At 41.1% G+C, this 19,323-nt stretch overlaps 1 protein-coding gene across 1 annotated transcript in view; it reads right to left on the bottom strand.

Annotated features, from left to right (window-relative positions):
• The window catches only part of gukh (GUK-holder), a 582,564-nt gene extending 564,613 nt beyond the window's left edge, over positions 1-17,951 (bottom strand). Inside the window, 1 exon segment of the mRNA XM_067154738.2 lies at positions 17,513-17,951. Coding sequence (XP_067010839.2) covers positions 17,513-17,804 — 292 coding nt within the window. The 5' untranslated portion in view covers positions 17,805-17,951.
• Positions 17,952-19,323: the final 1,372 nt, after the last annotated feature.

Raw genomic sequence — 19,323 nt, 5'->3', positions numbered from 1 at the left:
TTACAACACTGTCATCAAACCAGAAAGTCTATATGCGATCGAATGTATTCCACTGAACAGGAAGGGCTTACTAGATACTAGGGCCCAGGAAAGTGGGTCAAGAATTTAGACTGCGACCAAATGAGGAACTATACAAAAGGACCGAAAAAATTACAACATCCTTCAAGAAGAGAAGACTCTGCTTCTACGGACACATTAAAAGAATGCCACCAGAGAGAACAGCCAAGCGAATTCTGGAATACATGGAGAACAGGAAGACACAAACTAGCTGGCTTAAAGGGGTCAAGGAGGATATCGAGGAAAATAATATATCACAGCAGGTAATATACAACAGACAGGAATACAGAAAAATCATCAACAAAATTAAGGGATTCCAAGATCAAAGTAGCAAAAAACGGACCGGCAACAACTGGTCACGAGAACGTAAAGAAGCCCACTCCGAAAGGATGAAGAAGTACTGGGCCGATCGAAAGAGGAAGAACCGTAAATGAATGATGCTTAACGTGGTCCATAGTAGACCCATTCGAAAACAAGAATAGTAATAATAAAAATGTATATATTTTCCAATTTGCTTTATGTCGCACCGACACAGACAGGTCTTACGGCGACGGTGGGATAGGGAAGGGCTAGGAGTGGGAAGGAAGCTACAGCCTAATGTGAAAATGAGGAAACCACGGAAAACCATCTTTAGAGCTACCGAGAACGGGTTCCGAACCCACCTTCTTCCGAATGCAACCTTATAGCTATTATTATATTATTTATCGTTCATAGGGTCGGTAGGTGCATGCATTTCAGTGGGCTTGGCACACTGATATGTAATAGCAACTTTTAGCTCAGTGAGGAAAGCAACGGGAAACTACCTCACTCCTCATTTCCCTAGTATGGCTCTTCAGTGACACCTAGGCTGTCTATGAAAACTGTTGGTGTAGCTGTAGAGGATCAAACCAGCCTTCGGGCTGAATACCCAACATACATATATTATTATTATTATTATTATTATTATTATTATTATTATTATTATTATTATTATTATTATTGAACGGGTGCCAATGGAGCGCAGCACACTTGGGGTACTCCTCACAGGATTCTTATCTGTAACCTATCCAGGCTGCTCATATTACCGGAAGTGGCTGTGCAAAGCAAAGCCCGAGACGGGAAGCGGGTAAGTGATTGATCACCTCCACTACTAGACGTTCTTATTGTGGGAGGAGGTACAATCAATAGCGGTGCTGCGTTATGAAGGAATTCCTCATGTAAATCAGGTACAGTCATCCTCTTATAACATGTTATGAAACTAACGCGGGTTCTGCGAGACTCAAATGTTTGCTACGCAGATCTGTTTTGTCCGCTATGCTTCAGTAATCTTTGCCATGTACGGTGAAGCGTAGTTTGATACTGCAACATTATCGAACCCAAACATATGAAAACATTACTTAGGGGGGCCGGTAGCGAGGATGCCTCTAACACAGAAGCCTCATGTTCGATTCCTTGCCAGGTCAGGTTTTTTTTACCTGGATCTGAGGGATGATTCAAGGTCCAGTCAGCCTAAGTGATTAGAATTGAGGAGCTATCTGACGGTGAGATAGCGGTTCCGGTCTAGAAAGCCAATAATAACGGTCGAGAGGATTCCGCGTGCTGACCACACGACACCTCGTAATCTGCAGGCCTTCGGGCTGAGGAGCGGTCACTTGGTAGGCCAAGGCCCTTCAAGGGCTGTAGTGCCATGGGGTTAGTTGTTTTTTTAAAAATTATAATCTACTCTAATCTGTCATATTCGTGCACTGGTCTACCCCTACCTTTCTTGCCGTCCACACTTTCCTCAAAACTAACTGAACAATAATGATGATAAAAATAATGAATTTACATACGGTACCACTTTCGCGGTTTTCGGAGATGCCGAGGTGCGGGAATTTAGTCCCGCAGGAGCTCTTTTAAGTGGCAGTAAATCTACCGACATGAGGCTGACGTAGGCCTACTTGAGCGCTTTCAAATACCACCAGACTGAGGTAGAATCGAACCTTCCAAGTTGAGGTCAGAAGAGCAGCACTCTACGCTCTGACCTACTCAGTCCGGCAAACGAACTGAACAAGTCCAGGCCATCTTAAGATGTGGCCTATCATTCAATCTCTTCTTCTGGTCAAATTTCGCCAAAATGTTATTTCGTCAATACGATTCAGTATTCTATCTATCCATCAACATTTTAAAGCTTCTGTTTCTTTTCTTAGCTAGTTATCGTCCATGCTTCACTTCCATACAATGCAGTGCTCCAGACGAAAGTCTTCAAAAACATCTTTCCAATTCCCAAATCAATAATCGAAATGAGCGAATTTCTTTTCTTAACAAAGTTCTTCTGCTCCGTTGCTGTCTGTTTCAAAAGCCAACAGTGTTCTTCTCTGATGTCAGAAAACGACTTTCTTACTCGTAGCTGTGAAGCATCATTTTGGTCATTGTTTGAAGTCTTCCTTGCTTGTGCAAGTCTACATCGTATGTCCTCCTTACTTCGACCATAAATTAATTAATTCTACTTACCAAGTACTTTCCTAATCTAATATTTACTGCATCACCCGAGTTGTGTAATCCTTCCGAAAGACGGTGTGCATACCATTCAGCAATTTCCCGAGATTTTTGTAGGATCAAATATAACAATACCATCGGCAAATTTCAGACTTTTGATTTCCTCCCCCTTTCCAAATTCCTGTTTGATTTCCTTTACAACATGTTGTATATAAACACTCACAGCAACACCTCGAAGTGTATTAAAAAGTCTGATCAACACGTCCCATTATTATTATTATTATTATTATTATTATTATTATTATCATTATTGTTGTTGTTGTTGTTGTTGTACCGGGCGGTACACCCCTACGCCGCAGTTTTAAATCTTGCACCAATAAATCATCCTCTACAGGAGAAACTCTGAACTTTAAAAACTGGATCAACTCATAAGTTTCTCAGAAGATGTCACTACCGAAAATTTTTGTGATTATGAAGTTGTCAATACTGTGTGGATTTCAACTTGTTTTGTTTTCCATTGATCAAGAAGAGTGGACATTCTCTTATAGATGTATCTACTAAAAAGCTATGATCATGCACCCTGGTGCGAAGTGAAGAAACTCTCTTGAAGAAAGTTTGTATTCATAAGTTTTCTCATTACTAAATTTCTTTCATTCATTTGCGGGTTGGCAATATTAATCTTTTCTTTCCGCCAGTTTTGAATTGAGCCAATCCAGAATTTCTGTAATTAATTTTTGACCAATCGTGTCTTTCTTCTTCGATTTTGATGAGTAACTTTTAGCTAGCCAAAAAAATCCTGTGGGTGTGGCTGTTTTATTCATGAAAGGTCTCGAATTTCCCTGGAGGGTATAAAAACTGCTGATTTTCTTGTCTCTCGGCCACATCATCAACATCTAAGTTAGTCTATGGACGTATAGCGGGAGGCGGGAAGCGCCTCTTTCTTCAGGCAGCAGATCTTCAGTAAGGTAATGGCCGCTTAACATCTTTATTTCTTGCTAACTCAGCAGTTTTACCCGCGGGGAAGGTCCGAAACCTTTACTATGTAACCTATCTCTTGAACATGTAGAATTCTGTAAAAACTTCATATATCTATAACCTTAAATCGGGATTAAAGAGTGCTTTACCCTCTCGAGCTCCCCTTCATTTTGGATTTGAGGTGACTACGTTTTCGTAATCGTTTTTCTACTCTTCCTTAATGTGTTAAATTTATTCTGTATACGAGTCACCTCCATAGCTTGGGAATAGCCCCTGTTTCATTGGCCTAGTGCCTTTTAGGTTTTAAAATGTGGGTTTAGGAGTGCAAGTTCACGCCTCCATTCATTTTGCATTTTGGGCCATTAACTTAACCTGTTATTTTTCTACTAAGGCCCAATAGGTTGGGTACAAGATACCTCTGTTTCTTTGTAAGTGTGCCTTGAGGGCAGTTAATGGTAAAGTTTGTTGTGGCCTTTGATAGGCTCAGAAAATTGAGAGCGGGTCAGCTCTTTTATATGTGGCAAAAGTGCCTCTAGGAGGCCTGGTATGGTTTTTGGAGCAAAGGCTCCTTGAATGAAGGGGTTTTCTGCCCTTTGGACAAGAATGTACTTTGGTAAAGTTGAGCTGAGAGCTCAGAAATTGTAAAAAATTAGGGCTTGAGGCCCAGATTGTTAAATTGTCTCTAAATCTTGGCTTTCCTGGTCTTGTATCTGATTTGACTTATTTGTTAAAGTTTGAAATTGTATGTGAAAATTGTTAAGTTTTGCTATTTTCGAAAATATAACCTTTAATGCAATTTTAATTCGTATATCGGCCTTGTAGTTAGACCCATTCCAGCCCGCACCTTTTTTCACCTCTGCATTCCACGGGTATCCCCGTAACAATTATTATTATTATTATTATTATTATTATTATTATTAGAGAAAAAGACCAGAAAACTGATCACGCAAAGCTCACTTAGAAGTTGTGCATTTCCTTCTTTGCCAGGCAGCCTTCAATTTTTCGCTCATCGTGGTTCTTCGTTCTTCTGTCCACTTGGCTCCTGTCTTCTTCTTGTGGCTTTTCTCTGACTACTTCTCACTTGCTGATTTTCGTTCTGTAGCAGGCTCGGTCTGCGATCTCGGCCACTTTGATTCCTGATTTCTCCAGGTCTTGGCGAATTTCAGATGTTTACCTATTTGTTTTAGTGTTCTCTGTTGCCTCTAGTAAGATTCTTGTCAGTCTTTTCTGGAAGGCGTTCGATGTGTCCGTAAAATTTCAGGAGTCTTTTTCTGATGTAGGCAGCAAGGTTTGAGAGCTCCTCGGTTTTTGTACGAGATTGCAGTCGGTATCCTTCGTCAGTCAGTTCTGGACCGAGAATTTTTCTGATGGTATTACGTTCCTCTTTCAGGATGACTTCGAGTACTGTTTTTCTGTGGAGATCCAGAGTTTCACTTGCGTATAGTATTTCAGGTTTTATAACTCGAATTTTGGCGAAGATTGAAAGGCATTTTTTGATGTAAATGTTTTTTGCTCGGCCGAGGGCTCTCTATTTTCTGGATGCGGATTTCGGGGGCCTTCTGTTCCTTTCCCGTGGGTACTACAATTTCTCCGAGATACCGGAACTCAGTTACTTTTTCGATTGTGCCAAATTTCGTGTTCAAATTCGTGGTTGCACATCACCTTGGTTTCTGAAAAGGAGATTTGTAGACCGAATTTTTCTGAGCATTTCTTGAGGTTTTCGGTTTGGCTGATTGCCTGTTCGCTTGTTGCGAGGATCGCGAGATCACCTGCGAAAGCAAGACAGGATATTTTTACATTAATTCTTGTCACACTTAATGGCTGTTAATTTCCTTGAGCCTTTAGAGCTTGTGGCCAATCTCTCGTGATTTTGTTCAGGGCTATGTTAAAGAGTGGTGGGGAAAGTCCATCTCCTTGTCGGACACCGGTTTTTATCTGAAGTTGTTCAGACATATTTCCCAGGAATTTTTCTTGGGAGGTTGTGTTGGTGAGAGTTAATCTGATGATTTTTTGAGTCTTGTTTTATTATTAGTATTATTATGAGGCGAATTGCATTACACGTGCTTTTCTACCAGTTGATTCAACAGGAATGTTTCCTGAAGTCAGCAATCAACATTGTACAGAACGACTTTAAACACATGCCAGGCGACAACTGGCTAATGCACTGTACGTCAATACGTCTACATTGATGTTCCCAATTTTTGACGTGCCACCAATTCGTGTAAAATTCAGTCAATACTCACGAAATGTCAAACATAAATCGAGTGCCTTCGATATGTTTGTGCGACGTTAAGCAAGTCTGCCAGAATTAGAATTAAGCCACCGGATTTCTTAAAAAAATTGAGATCACCTCCTATGACTCTTGTATTTCAACAATCGTGCAAGAAAAATGAAAATCCACAGCTTGTTTCCAGTCATTCAACCGGGTCAGGAATGGAAGGAATGAAGTCCCCCCACCATCTACCGGCGAGGATGGGAATTGTGTCGGCTGCCGAAGCCTGTCGCACTCCTCTGGGGCAATGACTAATGAATGACAGAGGAAATTAAATTATATTGGAGTGTGTTGCTGGAATGAAAGATAACAGGGAAAACCGGAGTATCCGAAGAAAAGCCTGTCCTGCACCCGTTTTGTCTAGCATAAATCTCACATGGAGTGACCGGGATTTGAACCAGGGAACACAGCGATGAAAGGCCGGCGCGCTACCGTCTAAACCACAGAGATTTCTTTAAAACTGGAACAAATTAATTGTGGCTGAAGGGCGTTATATTGACATAACACTCATTATGTACTTCAAACAATGAACAAAATGGTACTTCGCAGTTACAAGTAAACATCATAGTTATCAAGATCGACAGAAGAACAGTTTCGGCTTTTGAAACAGACAGCAACGGACCGGAAGACTCCTACTGCTTGCCGATTGGAGGAGAAGTGTCTGTTTACTTCAGGAAAACTGGAATAGAAACTTGTTAGTATTGACAGTTGAGAGACGCGAAGCGTTAGTGGAGGAGTCGATGAATGAAATCATTCAATATGGAACACCTGTCTATGAAGTACACACGCTCGCTCAAAGCCTCCTGCGTTATACCACGAACTGGACGGTGACTGTCCGGAGTGCTTTGACGTTACTATGACGACGTCAACTTACATTTCTTCGGCTAACGATAGGCTATACCAAAATAATAAATCTGCTTCAGTGTTATATTACTGTTCCCTTGTATGGTAACCTAATTATTTGTATCTGTCTCACGAGCTGAATAAATACTCATTAGATCGTCTAGTGAAAGGAGAAAGACAATCAAGCTGTATGTGAAGCTACTTATCTGTTGAAACTCGAAAAGGTTTTCGGCGACGATGGGATTGAAAAGGGGCTGTGGCCTTAATTAAGGTCCACTGGTGAAGAAATTTCTCGATCTACTTCATCAGCAAAGCAGGAATGGAAACTTATTTTTCGGGAGATACGCCCCTATATGTGCGACAAAAAATCGAAAACAACTCCATCCGTGCTTTTTTTTTTTCTTCATTTTATCCCCGCTGGACGACTTCACACGAAAAAGCGATGTAATGTATTCGGATGGGATTTTAGAGTCCCGAATTTGGCGACTCATAATTCCCCACTCACTCATTACTTCGACGCTCTTAGTGTTGCATCGAGGCTCCTTCTTTTCGAAGGTGCAAAATACTCGAGAAGTGATTAACGTCCAAAAAACAAAAATGAAACGAAAGATGGGAGTGGTGATTATAGTTGTAAGAGGAAATACAACCAGGCAACCATCCTCTATTAACACTAATCAGAGGAGAAACAGTGAGGGGGTCTGACACTTCCAAAAATGCAGGTATCGGCCAAAGAAAGACAAGGGCCACGAAGGGCATGAAAATGAAAGCCTCCCTAGACCTCGCTGCTCTAATAGCGTCGGGACCGGAGAAAGACAAAGAGTTCACCAACGTAGGTCAGACAAGATAGATGTAAGTCGGGAGCCTGGCTTAAATAAGTGGAAGCAATGTCAGGACTCAGCTAACGGCCCAGTCGTCGCCAACCCACGCTCAAGTTAAGAGCCTTTGGGGTAATGAGTGAAACCGAGTGAAACGAAAACTCTGTTTCGTGACGGCTTAAACGCTGTTCCGACACCTTGATGAAGCCGCCGATTTTTCTGAAAATACGCTAGATCCTATCGGCCTCCTTCGACCCACTAAAAACGATCATGTTGTATTCCGTTCAGTGCATTAAAAAGATTTTATCGCCGTTACTGACCTTCAATTTTTTTTTTTTTCGAAACGGCTCAAATTCGGTATTCCATTATTCCTTCATGCCCGAAACACGAATCCGATCTCGCTTCCGCCAAAAAAAAAAAAACACCTCGGTAACGCGCTACTGTTAATTGCTTCTCTGCAGTAAGCAAAACATCGCTATGGCCTTGGTCTATGTATGTACGACTGCCTTAAGTAACTTTAATGTGGTCTGTACTTCAGATACCTCTGATTTTTTGACTGCCGAGTGTTCTGAGCCAGTGTGTTGACTTCTAATACCTATGTCAGGGCTGGAAAAATCCCAGACGCCGTGCCGCAGTGGCGACGAAAAGAAATATGTAGACATCTACAACTGCTAGATATCAGTCAGAGGAACAGCAATATTTTCGGAATTTAATTTTGATCTAAAAATAGCAACACATAAAAAATAATTTGGTGGCATTTTAAACAATCTCGACAGTAACATTCTTTTTTTTTTAATTGTAGTTACTGCCGTGTCTCTAGCGCACCTAAATACGGAGATTATAAGGTTTAGAATCGGGTTATAAGCATCGGTTACACCTGAACATTAACTTGAATTAATATGAGCGTTCCATGTGCCTCGTGCTCGCTCGTAACCATTACATCGACAAGTTAAACCTCCGCTTTTCCCCGGTCTTGGCACCAGATTTTCTCCATTATGTTTTTTTGTGTACTGCACTATTATATAATAAGCATGTCTCATGATTGATTGCATTTTGAGCCACTGAATGACGTGCCTGGAGTAGTGAATGTGATTTAAGATAGATTAAGATGAAGTGAGAGATCGAACCTGGTAAATATTATAGACACACAGGCAAGCAAACGACTTATTTTTTTTTATGTCTGGCGCCTAGAACTGTTTTCTTTTTGTCCAGCTCTGCCTATATTATTTTTTACCTTACTGTCATATTTCAATAATTTTAAAAGTACCATGTCCAACAGTAATTAAAAAAAAATACAAATGTTATGATGCTTGTTTGTTTAAAGGGGCCCAACATCTAGGTCATCGGCCCGACTAAGTTTGAAAGCTTCGCACGGATGTCTGTCTCCTTGACGACCCCACAACTGCACTTGCACGAAACCAACGCCCCATCGAGCGACCTTGACAGAGTCACAGACTGGGTTGTAACACTTGCTCAGAATAATGTGGGGCAGATATTTGAATGCTGTTTAAAGGAGAAGTTTTGATAATTACAAGTAGCAGATTGTCATCTTTCTATCGCGTGTCTGCACAGCCTACTCCTGTCGAATAAAACAAGGCTTAACATCTCCACCCAACGGGCGAATCGCCTTCAACAACCCTCCTCTACACGAACACTGCCGAAAGGTTTGGAAATGATTCCAGGCTTTTGGCATGTCAACATTCTGATGGCGAAAATGTTTTCCTCTAACAGGGCTAACTGCCTAACCACGGTATCAAACACCTTAACAATCAGGGCTGCTCATTTAGTAAAGGTGGTGTAGTAGGACACGAAGATCTATCAGCTTAAGCGTCATGCCAGGGTTTCCCTGCATTTACGTAACGACAGGCAACAGCTGGAGGAAATAATATTCGCTATTCGACCTTGTGGCAGTTACTACGCGGTAAGACGTTTGTATATATTCATTAGAATGGTGAATGCCTCCAGAGCCCTCGAAGGCACGGTAATATTGTTTCGTGCCCGTTAAAATCGTATTTAACCGTCGTGTGAATGAAGCAGAAAAGTAAGGGGGCGTTGTCGGCTCTCAAGGACTACGGAGAGCGGGGATGAGGGGTGGTCGAGCAGCTGATGGCTCCCTTTCTAGGGTCCGGAGAAAAGGCGGCCCAGGGGTTCTCGTGGCCTGTGAATAACCGCCACAGGAAATGCAAGGCACAGCCTGGCTCCAAGGTTTAGCTCGCCAACTTCCTGCATTCTGTTGTTCCCTCACATATGGGCATCTTGATCATCAGTCTTCTTTTGCTTAGTTTACAGAAAGTTTCTCTGATAAGTTGTCTAGACTGGCGTGTTTAAAACGTGTTTCTCAGATTGTAAATAAAATAGATCCCATACAGGTAGCCGGAACATTTTAGGGCGGGAAAACGTCCATTCCACAATTCTCGACGTGCTATGTAAGATTTCTCTAGTGAAACATTCTATATGTTCTCCGAGAAAGTTACTTATAATTATTCAGGAATATCCCCCAGGATATAGCTCCGATTGCAATAAACCGGAATGTCCGAACCGACACCATGCAGTCAAAACTTCATTACATTAAAATGCTTTTTTTTTTTTTTTTTTTGCTAGTAGCTTTACGTCGCACCACGGCGAGGATGGGATAGGGAAGGCCTACGAGTTGGAAGGAAGTGGCCGTGGCCTTAATTAAGGTACAGCCCCAGCATTTGCCTGGTGTGAAAATGGGAAACCACGGAAAACCATCTTCAGGGCTGCCGACAGTGGGGTTCGAACCTACTATCTCCCGAATAGTGGCCGCACGTAAGCGACTGCAACTATCGAGCTCGGTACATTAAAATGCTTGTACACAATATATCACGTCAAGTCTCACTTCTGAATTTCCCTACTTCCCGATCAGTGATCGAACTCGCGTTCTTTTGAGTCAAGCATACTTGAACAGTGCCGACCAGACAGTCTCCGAACTGAGAACAATGGATTAAGGTTGCGTACGGCCCGAAAAACGCGGGACTGTTCGAGAAATAGGTATGTCCCGTCTGAATTGTTAATTAGCTGCAAATGTTTTTACTGTTACTGGGGAGAAAAGTAATGTTCCTATTTGTGCAAATAATTCGTTTTTGTAAGTAACCTCAAAACTCAATCTACGGTTTGTTTATAAACTTTCCGTAGTAAAGATCAGTGGAGAATGATCTCAATATCGCAGAGTTTGTGTGTGATCTGCTTCAGATGTCGCAAGAAACTAGGTTCCTCCTTTCTGTATGCTTGATTCTGAATCCACAGATAATTTTCATTTATGTTTTTGCCGTTCTTTGTTCTGTCTGTTGTGTTGAAAATTGTATTTTCTCTTCTTTGAGCTTGTTAACCTGTTCAATAAATAAGTGACTTCTGTAGTCAGTTTTAATGTTACAGTATAATTTTATAATGCTGTATACTTTAAGACACTTCCACAAACATCTGAGGCGAAGGAATCTCAACCCTCCCTGGGGAAAGAGCGTAATAATAAGTTTTCGGGAAGTGTTGATCACGAAAGACACCACTGCATCCGCTCGGAAGTGAGACTACATAAATGTACAACATGCAGTAATACGTTTTCAAGAAGCAAGCTCGGAAATAACCTGCCCTATATAATAATGCTCTTCAGAACGCCATAGCACTAAGGGGATTTACAATGTTATTTATTTAGTATAATTTTATACACATGCGTTGCATTTTATAATTACCTCATGAATAAACATGTTTTATCAACAATGTGTTACCAGTACAAAATAAATCCATCTGAGTGTTATTCTGTTTTGTTATTATTAATAACAAACCTCAAATATTGTCGTTAATTATTTGTTTCTGCAGTGGGAGGTATCGTACGAAAATAGACGTGTAGATTAGTGGAATCAAAATATCCTCAACTTTTATGTTACTAGTAAGGCAACCCTACAATGAGTAAAATTTCAACTTCAGGCCATTTCCAGTTATTTCACGCACATATTCACGAACCAACTTCTTAGCTGTAAACGAAAGTTGTTTTACCTCTGTGACCAACTCCTGGTTGCGGGTTCAGTGCCACCTGAAATGATATCACACTGCATGCACGTCTGACGTTTTATCAATCCATTATGCCGTGACTCTGTATAGTTCCTTCTCACTCCACGAAGGCCATAAATGATTTGTTATTCGGTCGATAATAATGTGTTTTGCGCTGTAACTAACAACAGCAGTGTACCGATATGCTATAAATCGCCATATCATGAGTGACAGATCACAGGTGTGTGCGTAAGTATAGCCTTGAGGTCAACGCCCTCCATCCAGCTCTCAACAAGATGGTTTGTTTCTTAACCCCTACGATATCCATATTTCATCTAAGGTGCAAAAAACTGATGCTTCAGATTTTGAGATGCATTTTCACAAGCCTATTTCTACAATCCTGTGAGAGTTTTGAAAACGCTACAAATCGATTTTACAAAACAGAACACAAGAGAATTAGAGTAGGTGAAGCATTATCTATTTGATCCTGCAATCCGCAAAACAGTATATTATGGGACCTTTATATATATATACATATATAATGAACAGCTGATAGGGAATCTGCAACGTCGGTGACTGCAAGAAAAAAAAAAAAAAAGTTACGCCACTATTTACCGACAACTCGCTGCCTTTAGTATGTATGTATGTATGTATGTATGTATGTATGTATGTATGTATGTTAGGTATTCAGCCCGAAGGCTGGTTTGATCCTCTGCAGTTCCGCCAACAGCTGTCATAAATAGCCTAGGTGTCACTGAAGAGGCGTACTAGGGAAATGAGGAGTGAGGTCGTTTCCCGTTGCTTTCCTCACCGAGCCAGCCGTTGCTATTGCATATTAGTCTGCCAAGCCCACTGAAATGCATGCACCAACCGACCCTATGAGCGATATTTCCACACCTTCATAACAGGGACTGGCTGCATAAGGAATGGTATTACAGTATTAGCACTACTCATACCTCAGTCACTTTCACATTGTCAAAGCCAAGGATGAGCCTGAGACAGGTCAATGAAAGTAACAAATTTGATATAGCCCATACCAGAAGACATAGTGCACTGTAAACACTACATCTCGCCAGCAAAGGCATGCCTTTAGTATATCCTCATAAATAGTAATCATCATAGGCAAATTTCAGTACTTCGGCAGTATTACAGTAACCACCTCTACCTGGACATTACTTTTATATTCAACCACTTTTACATATTGTTGACTGAATACTTCTGCTTACTGGAAGTCTTCTCATATTGTCCCCTGTGGGCGGGGGTGGTAGAATAACACCCACAGTATCTACTGCCTGTCGTAAGAGGCGACTAAAAGGAGCCCCAGGAATTCTCGACTTGGGAACGTGGGGTGACGACCACGGAGTCCTTAGCTGAGTCCTGGCATTGCTTCCACTTGCTTGTGCTAGGCTCCTCACTTTCATGTATCCTATCCGACCTCCCGTGGTCAATTCTTGTTCTTTTCCGACCCCGACGGTATTAGAGCACTCGAAGCCTAGAGTGTCATTTTCACGCCCTTCGTGGTCCTTGCCTTTCTTTGGCCGATATTTTCATTTTTCGAAGTGTCTTTGCATACACACTCCCCTCGTTCATTAATGATCATTATCAAGCTCCATGGCTGAATGCTTAACGTACTACTAGCCTTTGGTCCAAGCGGGCCGGTGGTTTTAACCTTAATAGGTTAATTCCAATGGCTCGGGGGCTGGGTGTGTGCCGTTTTTCAGCTACGGCCTCATCCTACACGCAGGTCGCCAATAGGTGTCAAGTCTATAATCATAATATAGCAACTTCTAGTAAGACAACGGAGAACAACCGGTCAAAATTCCCTGCAACCGCCTTTACCGTTAGCTCGGGCTCTGAACAAGAGAGAATGCGTGGGACCACACACGCCTCCATGCTTCGTGTTTGTGGAGGCCACGACCAAAACAAGCAGCCTATTCTGTGCAGCAATAGCATCATCCCATCTCCCTGCTTAACCGCAGGTAAACGACAAATTTAAAGAAAAAGACACGAAAGCGTGGGAAAAACCGCTTGACTGAACGCATGATTACAGTATGTGCCTGTTCTTTCGTGTCCAGCTGGCGGCCGTGTCGCTGAAATGTTCGACGCCCAGCATTAAAAAAATCTCTCATCGCGAAAGGCTGGTAAGGATTATCTTATCTCCTTAAGATATTTAGCACTGCTTAGATAAGGCTAAACTGTTCATATGTGGCTTGGGAACGAAGATAAGACTAAAATTATGTAATTATAATCGCGAAAGGAATGTATAGTCGCGCACAAAAATGTAACAAAATGAGGGCATGGTAATGTATGGTCCTCGCATATTACTACAAACACTGTAGATACCCACAACAAACATATCTGTAGGTTTTTTCTGAAAAAGACCTCGGTAGCTGCAATCGCTTAAGTGCGGCCAGTATCCTGTATTCCAGAGATAGTGGGTTCGAACCCCACTGTCAGGAGCCCTTAAGATGGTTTTCCGTAGTTTACCATTTCCACACAAGGTAAATGCTGGGGGCTGTACCTTAAGGCCACGGCCGCTTCCTTCCCACTCGTAGCTCTTTCCTGTCCCATCGTCACCCTACGACTTACAGCAACTAAAAAAAAAAAGAACACTCACAAAGGTGTTCCTGCAAGAAACTTGTAACACCATGCCCTCATTCCTTTTTTTTTTGGACGAATGTATCTACAAAAATATCGCTTCCAGAGGAAGTCAAAGCCAGACAAACCCCGTTTGCGTTTTTGCAAGGAAAAAAAAAAAAGCGTTTTGGAGGATATCGTAACGCCATGTAACGGATAGGCCTAAGTCTGCAGAACTTCCAACGATCATTTTTATCACTCATCTATCTAAGAGATAATTTCTCGATACCAAATATGGAAAAATCGAACTATGCATTCATTTAAATATCCAAACGCTTGGAAACAGCTTTTTTTTTCCTACTTATCAGTCCAGATTGATTCCAAGGCAGACCAAATACCGCTACTACACTCCATTAGTATGTTCCTAAGTCCTCTCTCGCCACGGTTGATACAGGGCTATTCAGCCGAGTTGCCCTTCTCAAATAACTCGAGAACCGTTTTCTGTTTGCACTTTCAGTAGTTGTTCTTAAATGAAACCACTCTTTTCTTCACAGCCTTAAAACCGACCAAGATTACAAATTCAGCACTGTGATTATTCTAAAAATCGGGCAAGTACTTCTTGAGAAAATGTAATGTATTCAAACGTGCTTCATTTGCCAGCTGGAGGATTGCCCTGTTCGATTTGTGCTACGTATGAAACATGAGCGGGCTGTTGACATACAGAGCTGCTTCACCTCCTGACATATACTGTAGGTGTTCTTTTTACTGTACTGAACGTGGAAACAAAATGTAGATAGTTTGAACGGTTCACGAGTTATTTGAGGTGGATAACCTCGCTAAATAACCCTGTATAATGAGGATATTACGAAAAATACAACGGCTCACGTCAACATTTCGAGGGGTTTCTCGCATGAGGAGCCTCCGTCTCGTATTTTACGGTGACTTCTCAAATGCTTAATCACACAGAATTAATTGTTGATCTTCTAATGACTGGAAAATGTAGCACTATGGACAACTGCAGCAGCAAATAGTAGTGTAAAAGTTCAAGGCTTGGATACATGGGATAAAGGATCTTCCGGGAAAATGAGACAGCGACCTGGTGCAATGTGGTCCGAAAAGCGAATGACTGCATTAAGACGAATGAATACTGGAAATCTAGAAAGGCTCACAAGTGTTATCCGTGGTTCTAAGTGGTCGAACGAAATGATATGTAATACACACCCCTTTATTTAGGAGACTAACTCTCGACGGGTTTGCCATAGAATCCAATATTGTACGATTTTTATGTTTTGTCCTCTGTTTCTGATCTACGAGCACTATTCAAAGCGAAACAAGAACGACTGCAACTGATGACTGAAAAAAATATAAAAGAGTACCGGAAGATAACAGAACACATTTAGAGCAGGCAGATGAACGGAGGAAACTCTTGTCTTTGAGTCCACGTCGAGCGTAAGAAATAAGGAAAGGTTGTATTATAAAGTGCAGCCTTTTACTTGAGACTAATCAAGACCAAGCTCAGTCCAGTACCCCGTGGTAGCTACACAAAAAGAAAACATCTGCTTAACCACGTTAGAACTCGGACACAGTATTCTACAAGTTGTTGCAAGCAATACCACATCGAAAACTATCTATTTAACGTCGCTATGATACACAAAAGTTCTTGGCGACGTTGGTAAATGGGATGGGGAAAAGGCTGGGATTGAGATACAAGTATCGTGGCCTTAATTAAGATAGAGAACCTGGTGGGAAATGGGAAACCATGAAAAACTAGCTCCAAGGCTGCCATGCGTTTTTAACAAAGGTGAGTATCCACCCATTTGACCCGCATCATGTAACCAACTTGCTGTATCGGATCGAAAGTAAAAAGGGAAAAATAAATACCACTTCTCGAGTACACAGCAAGTGTGAAGATTTTTCGCAATAGCGATTTTACGAGAAAAACTTCCTTCCATATTTTCATTTTTCACGACCTGTAAACCAATTTTTAATTTGTTTTGAGAACGCAATAAAATGCGATATTTACTCAAAATATGAAACTGACCTTTTTTCCAGATAAAACTTTATTTATGATCATTTCTTCCTACTTCTGGAAAGTTTGTAGTTGTACTACCTGCAAATGTTATTGGCTGTTAAGCTCGAATACCTAGAGTTTGCCCAAGCAGCTCTGTTACGTATTGGGAGTCCTACCAGAATTGTAGACGCTGAAAGATATGAGTAAAAACAATTGTATTGTAAGCGATGGGAGAATACGAATGACAGAACAAAATGTTCAGGCATGTTGTATGGTTTCTTTCATCAGTGTCACCGATTCATGAACAGGATTCAAGTTAATTTTGCATCAGTACGAATAATTTGCTCTTTTCCTCTATGTTAGGTATGTTTTAGCCTATATATAAATTTAAAATAGACGTACAAATTTATATTACTTTTATTATGGCTGGCGTTCATCTGATATTAGCGATACGAAGTGTGTGACGCAATGTTACCTAGCAACCGTTGATGGGTGGCCATGAACAAGACACAGTACGTACGTCTTTATGTATTAGGCTAGTACTACACAAATGCGATTATCATTTCACATTAATATTATCACAATATATTACCTATTAATCAGCATTAATTGAAATTATATGTTTTTCCTCAAAACACTGAATTACAAAGGGAAAAATCAGAAGAAAAAAAAAAAGAAAGTACACAAAATTAACTTCAGTCACGTTCATGAATTAGTTACATGGGTTCTCCCATTCGTCTACTATAACTTATAATGAAATTGTATTAACTGATACATATATCGTTCATCTACAATCGTGGTAGGACCCTAACACATTGCAAGACTGCTTAACGTAAACAAACAGCCTTTTCAGGCAGTCCTGGGGTGCAAAATCTCCTCGGTTGAATTTTCAAAAAGAAAAAAGATTAAAAATATATTAAATAAAGTTTTGTATTTAAGAATAATTGTCGGTGTAGCATTTATATAACATCTAGCATTTTAGCTTGTTTTCAAAACTCATAAAAATTTGGTTTACAAGTCGTTAAAAATTGAAGTGCAAGCCTTTAAAAGCATTTCGCATAACGATGCTATTCAGAAATAATACGTCATTTCAGTATCATCTAAAAAAATTAAGCTCGTCATTCTTAGCAGTAAATGCTTTATTATTTTCTGCGACTTTAATACTTTCTCTTCAATTTCTCGTAACCTACGTACCTCGAATTGCGGAGAAAGCAGAATTAAAGTTTATTCAAAATAGCGTCTATTAATAACTAGACTTACAAAATAGGGTAACAGACTCATAATTTATCTTTGTTTCCTTGACCTGTGTCAAAACGAAGATATCAACTTCAAGATAAACTTTTCCGTTATGAGGAGTTTTCAATTACGCCCGAGTGAAATCACAGAACGCTCTGAAATTTCATAACAAAATATAAAACAGCGCACATTTCAAAACTTCGAACACGGAACTTTCGTACACAAATCAGAAATAACACAAACAAAACTAAAACATGTACTCACGAACTGTAACTTTCTTCGGGTCGAATGCCGCAACCTTTTCTTCAACCACCTGAATCCTGGACCGTAATTTATTGGATCGTACACACACATCATGAAGCTCCCTGGAGAGATCGTCGAAAATATCATTAGCTATCACTACTAAAGATGCCAACTGTCGTAGGGCGTTACTTAAGGTATTATTAGTAACGGTATCCAACTCGTAATCCGTAAGAAGCACATCCCCTTCGTCTTCTCTGGAGAAACTCCGCCGGCTAAGGTAAATCGGCTCGACAACACGTTGAACAAATGGCATCGTTAAGCCTGATAGCGCATTTATTCCACTCGTTCTTCATTCCTAAAATCACCTCCACTGACGATACGAACATTAAATTACATTTTCATTCACTGTCAAACTGGAAACACTCGTTCGGCATGATAAACCATCTCCGACGGCTACCTGCACGCACCGCGCGCTTTGAAGTTTACGCCAAGACTGGCATTGCGTGTTTTTGTGTTGTGGATCTCCCGCTACCAACATGCGAAACTCGTCAACTGGGGGAACACGCTCTGCGGTGAGTTGGCCGTGCTGGAGACTGGTGCGACTTTAGGTCTTCAGTGCGCTCTATGAAACAAACCTTGAACTAAATCTGTAACATGCACCGCCGTCTCGATCCTCCTATACTGCCTGCTCTATGCGAGCCTTTTTTGCGACTACGCTGCGACAACATTTCTCCGCTAGATGGCAGACATAGACGCACAATGTTCTAAACTTATTCTAATGACGACAGCTTACAAAACACTATGCAGTATGGTCATATGTTCACTGAAGCACGTAAATTACATCAGTAATGTTAAATATCGGCAATATTACCTGTATGAAGTCGCAGTTGGCCTCTTCATGCACAATTTAACGATTTGCCTGGACGAAGGCTTGGAGTGGTACCGTACTTTTTGTGTTCTTGCCAACGCAATATCAAATAACAGGGGTCTTACGAACTTGGTTAGGATAATATCACTAACAGTTTGCTGATGTTCTTTGACTTCACACTCTAACAAAACACATTCTGATTTTTTTTTTTTTTTTTTTTGCTATTTGTTTTACGTCGCACCGACACAGAGAGGTCTTATGGCGATGATGGGATAGAAAAGGCCTAGGAATTGGAAGGAAGCGGCCGTGGCCTTAATTAAGGTACAGCCCCAACATTTGCCTGGTGTGAAAATGGGAAACCACGGAAAACCATCTTCAGGGCTGCTGACAGTGGGGTTCGAACGCACTATCTCCCGGATTCAAGCCCACAGCTGCGCGCTCCTAACCGTACGGCCAACTCGCCCGGTATTCTGAAAGGGAAGACGTTGCAAGTCCTCGTATTACGCTCGTACGTTTGAAGGACTTCGACAATAGGGCACAACAGCTTAAACGAACTCCTGCAGATGCTTCACCAGAGCAACAAAATAAGGTTTCGGGTATCGAACTCCTCCTCTGTCCTGATGCATAATCAGTTCCATTTAGCGGTGTCGAAGTTCTAGGCAGTGAGATGTTGCTGACTCAAATGTCACACTCCATCCTCTCTTCAACAACACGAACGTAGTACCCGCAAATTAGGATTTGATTTCCTGTTTCTAGTTTGATTGGAATATTATCGTCTGGATATCTGAGGTTGTCCAAAATGTCTAAACATGAAGAAATTTGTTTTGTGATTGTCCGTCACAATTCTTATCAGAAGGAATCCACTATCCTCCACGGCTTTAATCACCTTCTGAAAAAAAAAAAAAATCCGCAGCCTGTTTCCAGTCATTCTACCGGGTCAGGAATGAAATGACTGAAGCCCCCA

This window comes from Anabrus simplex, chromosome 10, assembly GCF_040414725.1.
Source record: "Anabrus simplex isolate iqAnaSimp1 chromosome 10, ASM4041472v1, whole genome shotgun sequence".
Classification (NCBI taxonomy): Eukaryota; Metazoa; Arthropoda; class Insecta; order Orthoptera; family Tettigoniidae; genus Anabrus; species Anabrus simplex.
Note: the sequence above shows the minus strand (reverse complement) of the source record. Positions and strands in the feature narration are given on the sequence as shown.